Source organism: Saimiri boliviensis, chromosome 7, assembly GCF_048565385.1.
Source record: "Saimiri boliviensis isolate mSaiBol1 chromosome 7, mSaiBol1.pri, whole genome shotgun sequence".
Classification (NCBI taxonomy): Eukaryota; Metazoa; Chordata; class Mammalia; order Primates; family Cebidae; genus Saimiri; species Saimiri boliviensis.
Window position 1 is genome coordinate 60455130 of NC_133455.1, and position 15279 is coordinate 60470408.

General features: G+C 38.0%; 1 protein-coding gene across 1 annotated transcript in view; it reads right to left on the minus strand.

The window, feature by feature from the left end:
- Nucleotides 1-204: 204 nt before the first annotated feature.
- LGR5 (leucine rich repeat containing G protein-coupled receptor 5) overlaps nt 205-15279 on the minus strand; it is a 143885-nt gene continuing 128810 nt past the window's right edge. Inside the window, exons 12-18 of the mRNA XM_003927802.4 lie at nt 14389-14454; nt 13351-13422; nt 8405-8476; nt 7477-7602; nt 6005-6150; nt 3940-4023; nt 205-2863 (exon numbers count right to left, since the gene is read on the minus strand). Of these exons, the coding sequence (XP_003927851.2) occupies nt 1776-2863; nt 3940-4023; nt 6005-6150; nt 7477-7602; nt 8405-8476; nt 13351-13422; nt 14389-14454 (1654 nt within the window). The 3' untranslated portion in view covers nt 205-1775. The remainder of the gene's footprint in view (nt 2864-3939; nt 4024-6004; nt 6151-7476; nt 7603-8404; nt 8477-13350; nt 13423-14388; nt 14455-15279) is intronic.

Consider the following 15279-nt stretch of genomic DNA (forward strand, 5'->3'; position numbering starts at 1 on the left):
GGCCTATCAATCATAGCTAAATAATTCAGGATTTGGTAATGATATTTTGATTCGTTTTGTGAAAGATTGATTTTTTTTGACAAGTCCAATATATTTAAAGTGTAAATATTAATAATTACCTAGGAAAGGTACTTATACTCCAAAAATTAAAAACATTTAGGAGCCCATATCTGCCTGTGGGCTCAATAAATAAACTTGAAAATATTTTGTCTTATAGTCACACATTTTATTACAAATTTATCTTTTTACCCAATAGAAAAGCAAATTTGGAATCTATTTACAAGTACTATATATTTACACATATACAGTTAATGAATTTAAAGAAAATAGGCAGAGAAATGCAATATATACGGAAGAATATGCCACTGTACATGGTTTATTATCATTATCATGGTCCTTAATGTTACTGAACCTTTACTATAATAATAAATACAGTTCTATATTTACACATCTTATAAAACATCTCATAAACGTATTTTCTCAAATCCAAGTTAAAACATCTTATCAAAATAAACATGCTTATATAAAAATAAATCTACCTAACAGCCATTTGGTTTGATGTATTGAAGCTAATATAGATTGATAAAAGGTAAGAGTTAATACTTTGACTTTTCTTATTTAATAACTTGCTTCTTAAAATACCTAACACAGTATTAATATGGAATAAGCAGAGAAGTAATGTTCCTGACATCAAGTGGGTTATCCAGAGAGAACACAGCTAAAACCAAAGTAAATAAACAGAATAATATGTTACTGAGTCTCTTGAGTCCAAAGTGGTGTCAGATATAGGGTCTGCTAGATCTTTAGAGATACATGTGTGAGAAGTTTTATCAGTGGACTTAATTTATGTCATGTCCACATTTGATCAAGATGCACATCGGTTTGAATCAACTGATAAAACCTCTTGCAAAAATTGTTTGCTTATTCAGAAAAAAAAAAAAAAAATCCCAGGTTGTTTACTATCTTTTCCAGGTATGTTCATTGCTGGCAGTGGAATTCCCTTCTGAGTTTTGGGCACCAAGGAGTTAAAAATAAATCAGACAAGACATATGTCACTTGTACATGATTGATTGCCTGAGTAACAATTTAAGAATTTCATTACATTTTCCTTTCAAAATATTTGTTTTATTCCATAAGGGTGGAACCATCTGGTGCTGATATATAAAACCTGGTATCTCTAAAAATGACCTCAATATGAGTGAGTTAACTTGGATGGACATTATCCATCCAAGAAATTGAGGCCTTTGAAGAATCCTTTCTGAGGAAAGGCAACGGAGGACTCAAACATCTCATGTGGTCATTAGAATGAAATCCTATGGGTCACAGCCTCTACCTAGTAATGTAGTTCATTGAAAATCCGTATTTTCCTAATTCCTCCAACCACATCTTAAGGAGTTTGTGAGTTTAAATAAACCTATTTGGAAAGCAAGTGGGTTCTCCCTCCCCCCAAATGATTACACTGGTGAGTTTAAAGAGAATGCAATTAAAATCATGGAGAATCTTCTTTAAAGAAAATTTCAATCTGCTTTTTTGATGTGGGCTCACCTAAATAGTGTGCTCGATCTATCCCTTAGCTTAACAAATTACACAAGCAGCATTTAGACTTATATTCACTCTCAAGTATCAATAGGTTTTCAGCCTTTTCTCACTGGGAGATTCTTTTTTTGGTTTTCAAACCGAGTTTCACCTCAGCTCTTCTTAGTTACTGTTCTGACGTACTCAATCTCACATTTTCAGGTTCTCAACCCTTGAAAACATTTTCTTTCACATGTTAATTAGAGACATGGGACAAATGCTACAGAGGAAAGATGGCAGCGCTCAGTCACTGGATAAGCTGGTGATGGCACGGAACCGGGAGGCAGGTCGTAGGCAATGCCGGAGCTGGTGAAGGTTACCAAGGCTTGGGTTGAGTCACAGGACTGTTTTTCAACATCATCAGAGTTAACTGACATCAGGCTTGGGTGTTTTGATCTTGTCCAGAAATAGGTTTGCTTTCCCAGGCTCCCCAGATCCTCCTTAAAGTGAGGATTGAAGAGGATGTAGAGAAGGGGATTGAGACATGCAGGAAGTGGGACTATCACCAGAAGGATAAACTTAATTACTTCAGGACTGATAAATGTGAGGTTTAGTAAAGAGGAGAAGGACAAGAAAGCCACGGGGCAATGGAGGATGCAGTTGGTGAAGAGCAACAGGGCAATGTGCTTCACCATCGAGCAGTCCCAAACATTCTCCAGGTCTCCCTTGTCCAGATTGCAGTAGAGCTTGGTATAGGCAATGGTCATCGTGAGGAAGCAAAGGGAATTGAGCAAGATGAGAGCGACCATATAGCCTGTGGTGCTGGGCTCCCCAAAGGGCAAGGGTAGGCAGAGCGGGGAGGCACCATACTCACTGCCACCCAGCAGGGGAACTGCGGCCATGGTCAAGGCCAGAAGGGCGCAGAGAAAAATGATTACCTTCAGGCTAGAAAAGCGAGCTTTTGTTTCAAATTTTGCAGAACATTTCACAGAGAACCCACGCTCCAGGGCTGCCAGAGTAAGCAGGAAAACAGATGATTCCGAAGCAAAAATGGACAAAAACCCAATGACTTGGCAACCCACCCCATTCTCCCACCAGGCACCATGTCGTGCAAAGCTGCCAAAAGTGAATGCATCCACGCCAGCCAGCACAGCACTGGAGACTCCCATGAGCATGTTCACCACTGCGATGACCCCAATTAACAATTTAATGGAGGAAATGTACAGAGGGGATCTGAAAACTGTTGAAGTCACCAAGGCATTACAAGTAAGTGCCAGAACTGCTATGATCCACACTCCAATTCTGATCAGCCAGCCATCAAGCAGGTGTTCACAGGGTTTGAAGGGGCCTAGAAGTCCAAGGAAGGAAAAGACTGAGTATCAAATCAGGGTTTAAAATTTTTGCCGAATTACCCTTTTGTCTCTGTATTGAGGATGCCAAGAGATGGTGGTCAAAAACAGCCTAATAATAACACACAGTGCCCATGTGCCTGTTCCACTTTCTCAAGCCGCTGTCACCCTGGATCATCTGCAGCACTGGCTGGGTGAGTATAGCAGGTGCTCATGTTCCAGTGTATTGATGAAGAAATGAGAATAGGGAATTTCAATCACTTGATTAAAGTCCCTAAGGAACAGCTGTGTTGGAGCCAGGTAAAAAGCCAGATCTCCTGGACTTTTCATTGTATAATTTTTCAGAATATTTCCATAAGTTTCCATAGGCAGGTACGGATAATCCTAGGGAAATACTCCATAATATTATGAGCATGAATTTCATGAAAATCTCATCTTAGTTTTAGATTGAAATTTGAGGTTAGGGAGCAAGAAACAAGCTATTCATTAAAAATAAAATATTAACTCTTTCTAGCTATCTTTTTTTCGACTGGCTCACCCTGGTTTTTTTTGGAATGGGACAACCTATTAATGAATTCAGCTTCTCTTTCCTCCCTTCCCCTTCCCCTTTACCTTCCCTTCCCTTCCCCTTCCCTCCCCTCCCCTCCCCCTCCCTCCCCTCTCCTTCCCTTCTCTCTTATCTGTACAAACTATTACTTGCTTTAACCAAACAGTAATTTATAAGAAAAACCTAAGCCACTTTCAGAAGTCAGTGATTACACAAAGCAGTATTATAGCACACTATTTCAGGGTAAATTGCTAATATTTAAAAAATTACATATGCCTGTAATATGACAACAAACTTGATACTTTAGATTAAGTTAAATCAAAAGTCCTCCCACCTCAATCCTATTTGCAAGTGAAAAACAACTCCAGGGAATGAGTATTTGTATTTGACAGGCCACTATGGGGAGGGTTACTGATGAGCTGCAAAGCAGGCACGGATTCGGCTTTTAAAGTATGGCTGCATTGTTTTTGATGGACTCAGAATCATTGGTGGATACTGCTGTTGAGGAAGTTTTGATGCCTTTCTCACCTGGGGAAGGTGAACATTGCACTGAATGAAGGGCTTTCAGGTCTTCCTCAAAGTCAAGTAGGAAATCTTCAAGGTCACGTTCATCTGCAGGCACAAGAAGTTCTGGCATGATTAGTTCTGCCTCTCTTTTGAAGGGACCAAATCCCAGAGAGGGCAGTCCAACAACAACTGGCTTGTTCTGGAGACATGAACTGTCACAAATTCCTTGTGCTCTAGCTTTCTTGCAAGTCTGTTATAAAGTTGCCTTTGGATGTTCGACTCAAACTGCTATGACATACTATTCTAGTACAACTGGGGGTGAGGGAGAGTGACCCCAGACTCTGGGTGGAACATCTAAACTCTCATATTCTACTCTTGTTCCCTGCAGCTAATGATGTTCCCACACCACAGACCTAAATTAGAGGAGGCTGTGGGCTATGGGCCTCTTCATTCAGAGCAGGAACTGTTTTATCTAAATTTCTAAGACAGTAATAGCTATAGTGCAAATGTTCTAGGCTGTGTTCTCTGAACACCAGAGGGAGAATCAGGTACAAGCTCCAGTCTTCCCTGGGGAATTCTGCATAACAGAGGACAAATCAAGTAACTACTTGGTGCTTGGTTTAGCTATCCATGAAAGAGGAGTTTTGTGATCTAGCATACTTCCCCAACGATACAGATTTAACTGGCCTTATGTGGGATTTGGGGATCAATGTTTTTTAAAAGTTGCTATGAGATTCTAGTATGTGGCCCATCTACATGAATGACCATCTGTCTGTTGTTCATTGTGTACTTTCAAGGCCTAGAACAATGCCTGGCACAAAGTAGGCTCTCTAATAAATTTTTGCTTGTGTTTTTATTTTTTGAGTGAACAAATGTAGTAGAAGTTAGAGTGGGTGAGGCAGAAAGAGCAAAAATTGAAGGAAGAACAAGAACAAGACACATGCTGTGGCTTAAAACAAAAAAGGCAAGGATGAAGATGTCAGTTCCTTAAACAGATACACAGGCAGGAAAAACTGGTAAGGTTATCTGCAAACAGACTGAATCATACTTGCTTTGGAATCAACAGACCATTAAGGCACAAAGGAAGAGAAGCCATCTCTCTGTTTAGTCTGTTTAGACTTTGTGCAAACTTGCAGGGTTGGCAGGGAAGCGGGGAGGTGGTGCCCGAAGCACCTCCTCATTACCACAGGTGTGGTTTGAGAGGCATTGTTGTCTGTTTAGGTAATGTCTTACTTCAAGAAAAGCTAAGCTTTACAGACATTATCTCATTTCACCTTCCGGACAGATAACCCTGGGTGGGGTAGGTGGGGGAATGATTTAGAATTAGTTGGACAAAAAGTTGTATTCTTAAGCCCTTCTGCTGAAATATGAAGGAATCTAAAACGTTTATATCTTCCACTCCTACCAGGCCATAAGAATAAAAATGGATTTTGTCTTCCGGAGAAAAATTTTCTGAAATATGTATAAAAAAAAGGCATCTTCAGAAATAGAACCCTTTAAAAAGTTGATGGAACCACCATGACAGTAATCATCCCTGAGGACAGTATATGCTAAGGGGGAATGTAATTATGAATATAAACATAAACAATTCACCTACAGAACAGATGAAATTTTAGAATGAATCCTGAGTGAGTTTCTCTTAGGGAGTTTTTAAAAAGTGGAATTTATTCGCAATTTGCTGAGGTAATTACACAGGGACTTGTCTGAAGTTCAGATAATTTGTTCGATGATTTTTTTTTCTTTTTTTTTGAGATAGTCTTGCTCTTTTGCCCACACTGGAGTGCAGTGGTGGAATCTTAGCTCAGTTTGATTTGGAATCAAACTGCCTCCTGAGTTAAAGTGATTCTCATGCCTCAGCCTCCTAAGTACCTGGGATTACTGTCATGTGCCACCCCACGCCCGGCTAATTTTTTGTATTTTTAGTAGATATAGGGTTTTACCATGTTGGCCAGGCTAGTCTCGAACTCCTGATCTCCAGTGATCCGCCTCCCAAAGTGTTGGGATTACAGGTGTAAGCCACCATGGCTGGCCTGTTCTATGACTTTTTTAAGTCATAATTTCATCACCATGGCATAGCAAATCCTACCTTGAACCTGAAACATTCCAGCATCTTTCTTATAAAGGTCATCCATACTTCTGTTGTCACCTTTATTCCATTGATTAGAAATCTTGTAGGCATTCTCACACACTTCAAATGCACAGCACTGGTAAGCATAAGGCATTTCTATTACCCTTTAAATGAACAAAACCCAAAGAAAAAACACTTAAAGAAATGGATAATTAAATATAGTGTTCATCTTCTTTCACCCAGTGATTCTACCTTTGGATTTTAGCCTAAATAAATAATCCAAAATATAAGTTACGGGCATAAAGATGTTCATTACAGTGCTATTTATAAAAAAAGAAGTTATTAAAAATGATCACTATGAAATGTTGATAATTCCTGAAGTTGAGTGATGCAATGTCCATTGCTCAAATGATGGAAAATTTCCAAAATAAAAAGGTTAAAAAATGACTGCTAGGAAAATTGTAGCAACATAAAAAAGTGCTTATGGCAGAATAAGTGACTAAAATATGACATATATTTCTATGCACATTTTGAATCTAACAATTAAAAATGCACTGGAACAGAAGGAACTTAAAAATGTTGTTTAGGGGGAGATTTTAATGATTTTTTTTCTTGGGTGCTTAACAGAGGCTGGGAAGGGTGGACTTGCGGGGAGGTAGGGATGGTTAATGGGTACAAAAAAATAGGAAGAATAAGTAACACCGACTATTCAGTAGCACAATAGGGTGACTGTAGTCAATAATAATTTAATTGGGCATTTTGAAATAAATAGCATAATCAGATTGTTTGTAATTCAAAGGATAAATGCTTGATCAAGATGGATACCTCATTTTCCATGATGTGCTTATTACACATTGCATGCCTGTATCATACTATCTCATGTACCCCATAAATATATACACCAACTATGTAATCATAAAAAATAAAACATTAAAAATTTCAAAAAAGATTTTTGTTCTTTCTTATGCTTTCCCAATTCTCTTTTGGAGTTTTATTACTTTCATGATTTTAAAAGTATGTAAAAACTTTGTGGGTTAAAAATGCATAATTTTTCAAGATACCTCTTTGTCAATAATAAGCATAAGAGGTTTTAAGCAGCATTACTTTCTCAAAAAATATTAATTTAGTATATTATATTAGATACACACAAGCTAAATTAAAAATTGTGAACAAGAATAGAATAATGTTATAATGTTATTTAATTACATATCCTAGTTTTTATGCATTCCATGGATCAATGGTTTCCAAACTCTTCCTATGTACTCTGTGATTCTGGGAGGCAGCTTTGAGAAGGAAAAGAAATGTGGTCAGGAGACGAATTTTCCCACTTCAGGGCTTGTCCTAACAATGCGTCAGGGTTAGGAGACTTGAGAGCATGAAATGCAATTCAAAAGGGTCTCACGACCTCATAAATTCAGGAAACCACTATAATACGTCTATTATTTCACATGACCACAAATGTATCTTATTAGTTTTAATGACAAACTCACTTGAGTTCTGGAAAGTTTTCAGATGATATAAAGCTCTGTAAGGCATGATTTCCTGTTAATTTTAAATGAGTTAAACCATGTAACCCAGTTACAGGAAAAGACGACAGGAGGTTGGACGATAGGTCCCTGCAAAACATCAAACAACAATGGGCTTTTAGTCTATATTAGCATACAACGTTTATGTTAAAAAAACAACCTAAAGATCATTAAGTTACTCAATAAAAACTTCTAAGCAGGGTCCTCACTCTTACTGGTAAAAGTAATCATTTTGGTTTAGCTCTTGATAACTTTTCTATCCACAATCAGGATTGCAAGGGAGAAAAGGTTTTAATTGCATTCAAATTGTTCTATAGTCAACTTCATTTTGTCAGGTGGGGACGTCTAAAATCAAGGGGAAGGTGATATATTTAATTAGAAACATGATGCTGACTAGATTAGGAGTGAATGGTAAAAAATTTGGGAGTGTATTTGCTCCCCTTCTTCCTCTCCTAGTTTCTGTCTAACCAATTTCTTCTTCCTCTATTAGGTAAGAGACGGGAAGAGAAAGGCAAGAGATGGGAAGTGGAAGGGGAAAAAGGGATAGGAAGATTTTTTATCAGTCGAAACGGTATAAGATAAAATGGAAGCCCTTCAGACCTGAATTGACATCTTATTCCATTCCACCTGATTACTCAGCAAAAATAAAAAACTTCAGCTGAATAACGAGAACCAGGTGTCACCCAGATCTTCAATTATTCACTTAAGGGTGCACGTGGCACTGGAGGAGCAGGAGTACTCTTCCCTGGCTCTGTCAAACTCGAGGCATGGAGAACACAGAGGGTAGGTTATCTGTGCATTTCTAGCTTTTCAACAAAACCAACTTTTAAAATTGACTAGATGGCCCCCAATTATTAAGAGATGTACCATAAACTAGTTATGGAATACTCACAGCTTTATTAGGGACGGCAAAGTGGAAAATGCATTGGAGTGAATAATAGCAATTTTGTTCCAAGCCAAATTCCTATTAAAAAAAAAGGCAAATTGGAGAATTATATAGAATAAAGAGCATGTGAAGTTTTATCATATGCATTCAGTCTTCAACCGAAGTTAATTTCCATTCAGATCAGAAACAATTAACTTATCAAACTGCCCTTCAGATTAAGATATTAGTGGTATGAAATGACTAATGAGAGAACTTTAAATCAAGCTTGTTAAAACCAAAGAAACATCTTTTAGGTGGATATGTTGGTTTTTACTCTTGCTAAAAGGTTAACTTTAACATGGTTGTAAAATTTTATTAGGGCCTTTCTAAAATGAGTGCTTGTAGCAGTGTGGTGTGGGAAGGGACAGAAATTTTTGAGTCTCTTCTTCTGACAAGCAAGTAAGTTTTAAATTATAAAATGTCCTTGGATATATAATGAAACAAAAAAACTTGGGGACATCACTCATGCATGTTAGGCCTTGAGAGAAATACAAAGATGCTTTCAAGAACATTTCCAGGAAGGATACTGACAAGTAAATTATTAACCAGAATATGAATAAAATAGTGGTCAACATATGTTAGAAATAAAATTATTTGATAGTAAAGAAAACTACAGTTTATGGAAAAATAAAATTCACTTCCCATGTACACATAATGAACTGCAGATAATTAAGTAGGAATAAAACCTTTTGCAAAAACTTCTGTAGATAATTTATCAGGAATAAGAACTACATTTTTAAAAAGGAAGTATGAATTTAAGATTTTTTTTAAATGACTAACAAGGGTAACTAACATGTAGGCATTTGAGTTGAGAGAACTGAAAGTAAACAAAGTCAACTTTTCTCAAGTGTTTATGATATTGGGCTCCAGGGTTACCTTAATACATGATTCACAGAATATTTACATTCTCATTTTAAAGATTCCTTAGGGACCTGTCCTTCTTTCCTGGAGGAAACTGGAAGTCTTTCCTTTGATCCCAGAACAGAAGAAAACTGAAGTTAACAAGGGGAGGAAACACATGGAAGGTAGAAAAGCTACAAATGGCGGCTGGGCTTTGGGTAATTGAATGAGAAGACAGTCTTCTGTTGAGCTGCTCAAGAAATACATGTCACTGAGGTGAGCAAGTAACACCATCTGTCAGAGTCTTTTCTGGCAGCTTTAAGTAGATCATGGTGCCCTGGGAGAGCTTCACAGAGCAGAATATCTGGAATGCAGGCCAAGTCCTGCCATGGTGCTTAGAGTGATTTGACTGCGGTTTAAGTAAATATGTGAGAATTTATATGTTCAAAAGCCTGTAATTCCTTTTCAATTCATGAGCCTGTGTGCTGGAATCCTCCCAGTGGCCCCAGAGGAGTCATTTTCTGCTTTGTGCCTGGGGCTGGTCCTGCAGGCTGCATCCCCAAAGCTCCCTAATGGCCTCAGTTGTATTCTCAGGAGAAGCCCCAGGAGGCAAGGGAGGTCAGGGCATGCATGGTCTTCTCTTCCCTCTTTTGGAACCATGTCTCTTATGGCAGCTGCAGACCTTCCCAACTGCTGCAACACGTCTCCATATTTAAGCTCTTTCTGTGTCCTGGAAACATCATTTCTTCCCTGTGACTCTAGCCCCTGATGTTACTGGTTTCTGCACACCCATCCTTTGCTTGTTCCCTGCCAACACCTATGTAAGTGTCTTTTTGTTTGACCCATCTTTTTTAAAACTTAATTTTAAGTTCTGGGATACATGTGCAGGACATGCTGGTTTGTTACATAGGTAAACATGTGCCATGGTAGATTTGCTGCACCTATCAACCCATCACCTAGGTATTAAGCCCTGCATGTGTTAGCTATTTATCATTATGTTCTCCCTCCCCCTGCCATCCTGATATGCGCTGGTGTGTGTTATCCCACTCCCTGTGTCCATGTGTTCTTACTGTTCAGCTCCTACTTACAAGTGAGAACATACAATGCTTGGTTTTCTGTTCCTGTGTTAGTTTGCTGAGAATAACGGCTTCCAGCTCTACTCATGTCCCTGTAAAGAACATGATCTTATTTCTTTTTATGGCTGCATAGTATTCTATGGTGTATATGTGCCACATTTTCTTTATCCAGTCTATTATTGGTGGGCATTTGGGTTGATTCCATGTCTTTGCTATTGTGAATACTGGTGCAAGGAGCATACATGTGCACGTATCTTTATAAGAGAATGATACAGATATGCACGTGCACACACACACAGATATATATATGTATATTTGAGATGGAGTCTTGCTCTGTTGCCTAGGCTGGAGGGCAGTGGCACGATCTCGGCTCACTGCAACCATTGCCTCCCAGGTTCAAGTGATTCTCCTGACTCTGCCTCCTGAGTAGTTGGGATTACTGGTGCCCACCACCAGGCCCAGCTAAATTTTTTGTATTTTTAACAGAGACAGGATTACACCATGTTGGCCACACTGGTCTCAAACTCCTGATCTCAAGTGATCCACCTACTTCGGCTTCTGAAAGTGCTGGGATTATAGGTGTGAGCCATTGCACCTGACAGAATGATTTATATTTTGGAGGGTATATGTTCAGTAATGGGATTGCTGGGTCAAATGGTATTTCTGCGTTTCAACCGTCTTAAATGATTTCTGTTTCTTGCTAGAATACTCAAAGGCTATATACTTATTTTCATAATAATAATAAGGTTGCATAGTTACAATGTGCCAGGTACAGTTATGAGAGTTTTTTTTTTATACAGGCTTTAATCTCATAACCCTCACCATAACCCTAAGATGTAGGTATTATTATCTTCATTTTACTCATGAGGAAATGGAGATACTGTGTGGTAAGTCACTTGAGTAATAAATTACAGAGTAATCTCAGGAGCTGCGATTCAAACCCAGGCACACAGACTTCACAGTGCCTGATTTAGTGCTCAGAACATGTTTAAATCCTTAAGTAAATAATGAAAAAGCCACTGCACTAGACCCTGGACTGGAAATTTTACTGAAAGTTGAATTTATGGAAACCTGGAAAAGTTATTTTTTTCAGGTATGGCATAGCCTATCTGATGACAATGCTGAGCATTAAGTTCCATCGTAAAGAATGTGCAAAGTGCATCAGAGTGACGTGGGCTCGAAGATGGAAGATCTTGTTCTTGTGAAATGGGCAGGGGGACAAGTCATGGGTGGGGAGGAAGCCCACAGGCAATGGGAATAGGAGAAAGAGGGGGCTTGTGTGTCAGGGACCTGGGAGTGTGTGAGGGAGAGATGACACTCTCAGGAGGTTGGAATCAGATTTTGAAGAGCGGTGCAGGGAAGTTTGGTCTTGATCTTGAGGACAACAGGGGAATAATTAGGAAGTTTTTGAAGCAGGAGAATAACAGGATTCGATTTTTATTTAAGAAAGAATAAGGTGAATGGGTAGACAGATGCCAGAAGGACTGGTTGTGCCAGAAGGACTGGTTGGGAGGATGATGATGATCCAAACGTGTCATTAACGGGCCCGCAGTAGAGGAGTGGGGAGGATGAATTGGAGTTGGCACAGTTTGGTGAGTGACTGAATGTGAGGTCACAGGGGAAGGAGGAATTCAAGGGGATTCAGACATTTATTTTTCAAAGCCTGTGTCACATTCTTTTGGTATCTTTAGATATCAGCCTTTTAATATAGAACTGACTTTTGGAGTAGCCAGAAATTTCAAATCAGGTGAATAAGACAGGTAATAAAAGTATTTTCCTCTTACACCTTTTTTTTTTTTTGAGACAGAGTCTCACTCGATTACCAGGCACCAGGCTGTAGTGCAGTGACGTGACCTCAGCTCACTGCAACCTCTGCCTCCCAGGTTCAAGCAATTCTCCTGCCTCAGCCTCCCGAGTAGCTGGGACCACAGGTGCGCGCCACCACGCCCAGCTAATTTTTGTATTTTTAGTAGAGACAGGGTTTCACTGTGTTGGCCAGGATGGTCTCAACCTCTTGACCTCGTGATCCACTATTATTTTTTTTTAAGTAAAAGCACAACACAAGTAGATTTCAACCAAAAGTAAGGGAAGGGCAATACAACGAAATTCAGAACAAGATGTTATTAAGGTAAACTTTTGGGAGAAAGTGACTCTTAAAAGTAATGTTAAAGTTTTTTGAGAAATAGTATTATTTTACCAAAGGTATAATCTCTTAAGTACAAAAAAAACTTTAGTAGTCAGCAAAAGAAAGGTTTTTAACAAATGTACTGTAGTTTAAATGTTACCTGTCATCACCATTCATCAAAATCATGTTGAAATCCAGCTTCAGTATAGAAAAGTTTTAACTGTTGTTTCATAAAATAATCTGCTGGTAAGTTCTTAAAAAAATTCAATATATAACATTTCAATCATAAAATGGAGTTAAACACAAGTATTTACAAATTTTAGTTGCCTGAGCAACAGAAGTGTTTCCTAGAACAGCCATGTTCAAACCTTAGTGCACTTGTTAAAATGCAGATTCCCAGTGTCCACTCCAGAGATTCTAACTCATGAGGCACATGAAGGTCTGGAGTGTGTATTTTTCACTCTTCTCCAGGTGATTATTAAGCACTTTGAGACACACAGTGAAAACCTTTGCTTAACCAGGAAAAAAGCAGGCAGAGAGAACAATGTGATTATCCCATCTTTGCATGTAAAATATTTCCTGTCGATTCCAATTGTGGATAGAAAACACAGTAGGCTAGTCAACAGCTTAGCTTCCTTCCTCTTCATTATAACCTTTTGCTTGCTGACTGGTAAAGGGCATAATCGCAAATTTGCTACTTTTAGATTGATTCCTGGAAATTCACCAGAAGCAAAATACTTGCTGTTTCATAGCAAATACATGCACAAAAGTCCAACCAGAAGAGTACACAATAAAAAAAAAATATTAGGGGAAGGACCCAAAGAGAAAGAAAATGCTCTGTGCTGGGGAACATGCTGGGAGGTGATACTCACAGAGATCGGAGGCTAAGCAACTTCTGGAAAGTGTCAACTTTAATTTCGTAGATTTCATTATGTCTTAGGTCACTGAAATGACAGGGTGGCAAAGATTGATTTCAGAGTTACTGGTTTCAGAGATTACAGACTTCAGATAACTTTTATAGAGGGACTACCTGCCCTCAATCAAAGGAACACATGAAGTGTATCTATCAAGTGACTGATTTTTGTTTGTTTAAAGAAGAACATTACCATTTACACATTCAAGTATTGTGCCTTTCAAAGGAGCTAGTTCGCTTGGGAGGACATAAAACTATATTCCAAACATGCAATCATCATTCAAAACACTGGAGGACTCTTCTCCTAGTGCTGCCTTCTGAGCCTTTCTGGGATTCAAGGGTCTTCAGGAGGGTCAATTCTTTACCTTTTGCAGATGGATTTGCTTGTTTTTCTCTCTTAAGCACCAAAAGGCATTGAGAGAAAAACTAAGTGTGAAGGGATAGATGGTTAATATTGTTTTGATCAAAACTAAAGTGTGACTAAAAAACAACAAGGCTGATGTTTTGTAGAGGAGGCAATTTTAAGAGAGGAATTCTAAAGTGTTTCATGCATAAGTAGCATCCGTAGCACCTTAAATATGACAAATATGGCCCTCCTTAAAGATGACCATTGTGAAACAAACACATCATCAAACCTAAGTTCCAATACATCAAAAGTTAATACCACTTATTGGACTTAAGTTTGGTTGTACTTGTAAAATAAGACAAATTTCAAAGTCCAAACACACCCAATTCACTAGTACCCTAAGTTAGAAGGAAAAAAAAGCAGATATATAATAAATGTTTTACTAATATTATGGTACAGTTCATGAAAAATAATATTATCTGTGTTTCCCAAATTTCTAACCACCCTGTACAGTCACACCTTGTGTGTGCAGGAAGGAAAAGGATCTCATATCTCCCCAGTGAACCACAGGGTAAATGAACCAATGACCCTGAGAAATGAGAGTTTTGATTCTTGATTTTTCCTAGGTCACTTAGAGACTTCTAGACTTACATTTTCTGAAGCTTTTGGCAAACTGAAAAACTGGGTAAATCTTCTAATAGGTTGTATGACAGATCTCTGAAAAACAGAAGGTGCAAAAAGGGAAAATCTGTTACAAATAAATAATAAAGAAACATGCTTTGCTCTCCTTTACCCTCCAAGACGTTACATCTCCCAAAGGCAGACTCTGAACATTTTCACAGCCCTGACATAGAGGAGGTATTATTGGATTAACCAGTAGATTTAAATGTTTATTGAAATGTAACTGTTATATTTCTTTAATTGATTTAAATAATTTACTTAATGAATTCACTTATATTTTGTTAGCAGTGCTCTACAATGTTCTAGCAATTATCTTACTGCAATGAGTACAAATTAAATTAAATAATTTTTCCTCTGTCTCTAAGAGCTGCTACATCTCTACAGCTAAGATAAATCATTGTCATTTCTTTTCTGATCAACTCTTTAAAAAAACCCAACAATTCAAAACAGCAGGAACTTTGAAATCAATCACTGCAAGAAGGAGGCAGGGGAACAGAACCTAAGAAAGTCTTCAGCCAAAATTCAACAAATTACAGAATAACAAAAACATCTGGACATATTTATAGTATAATATAACTAATCTAAAGCAAGCCATCATAATTTGCAGAAAGCTTAAAAGCAAAGAAAGTTGGTAGATAATGTAACATAGATATATAAAAGCAATTTCGTTTTATGTTTTAAAAGTTATCAGCTAATCAGCTAACACATTTTCATGCCTGATTCTAATACTTAAAACCAGATTACCACAATGCAATGAAAAAATTATACTGTTTTCTAAGGGACTTTAAATTATTCTTATAATTGGTCACTTTATCCTACATTTATTGAATAAATGGGATTTATAAAGGAATAAATTTTATT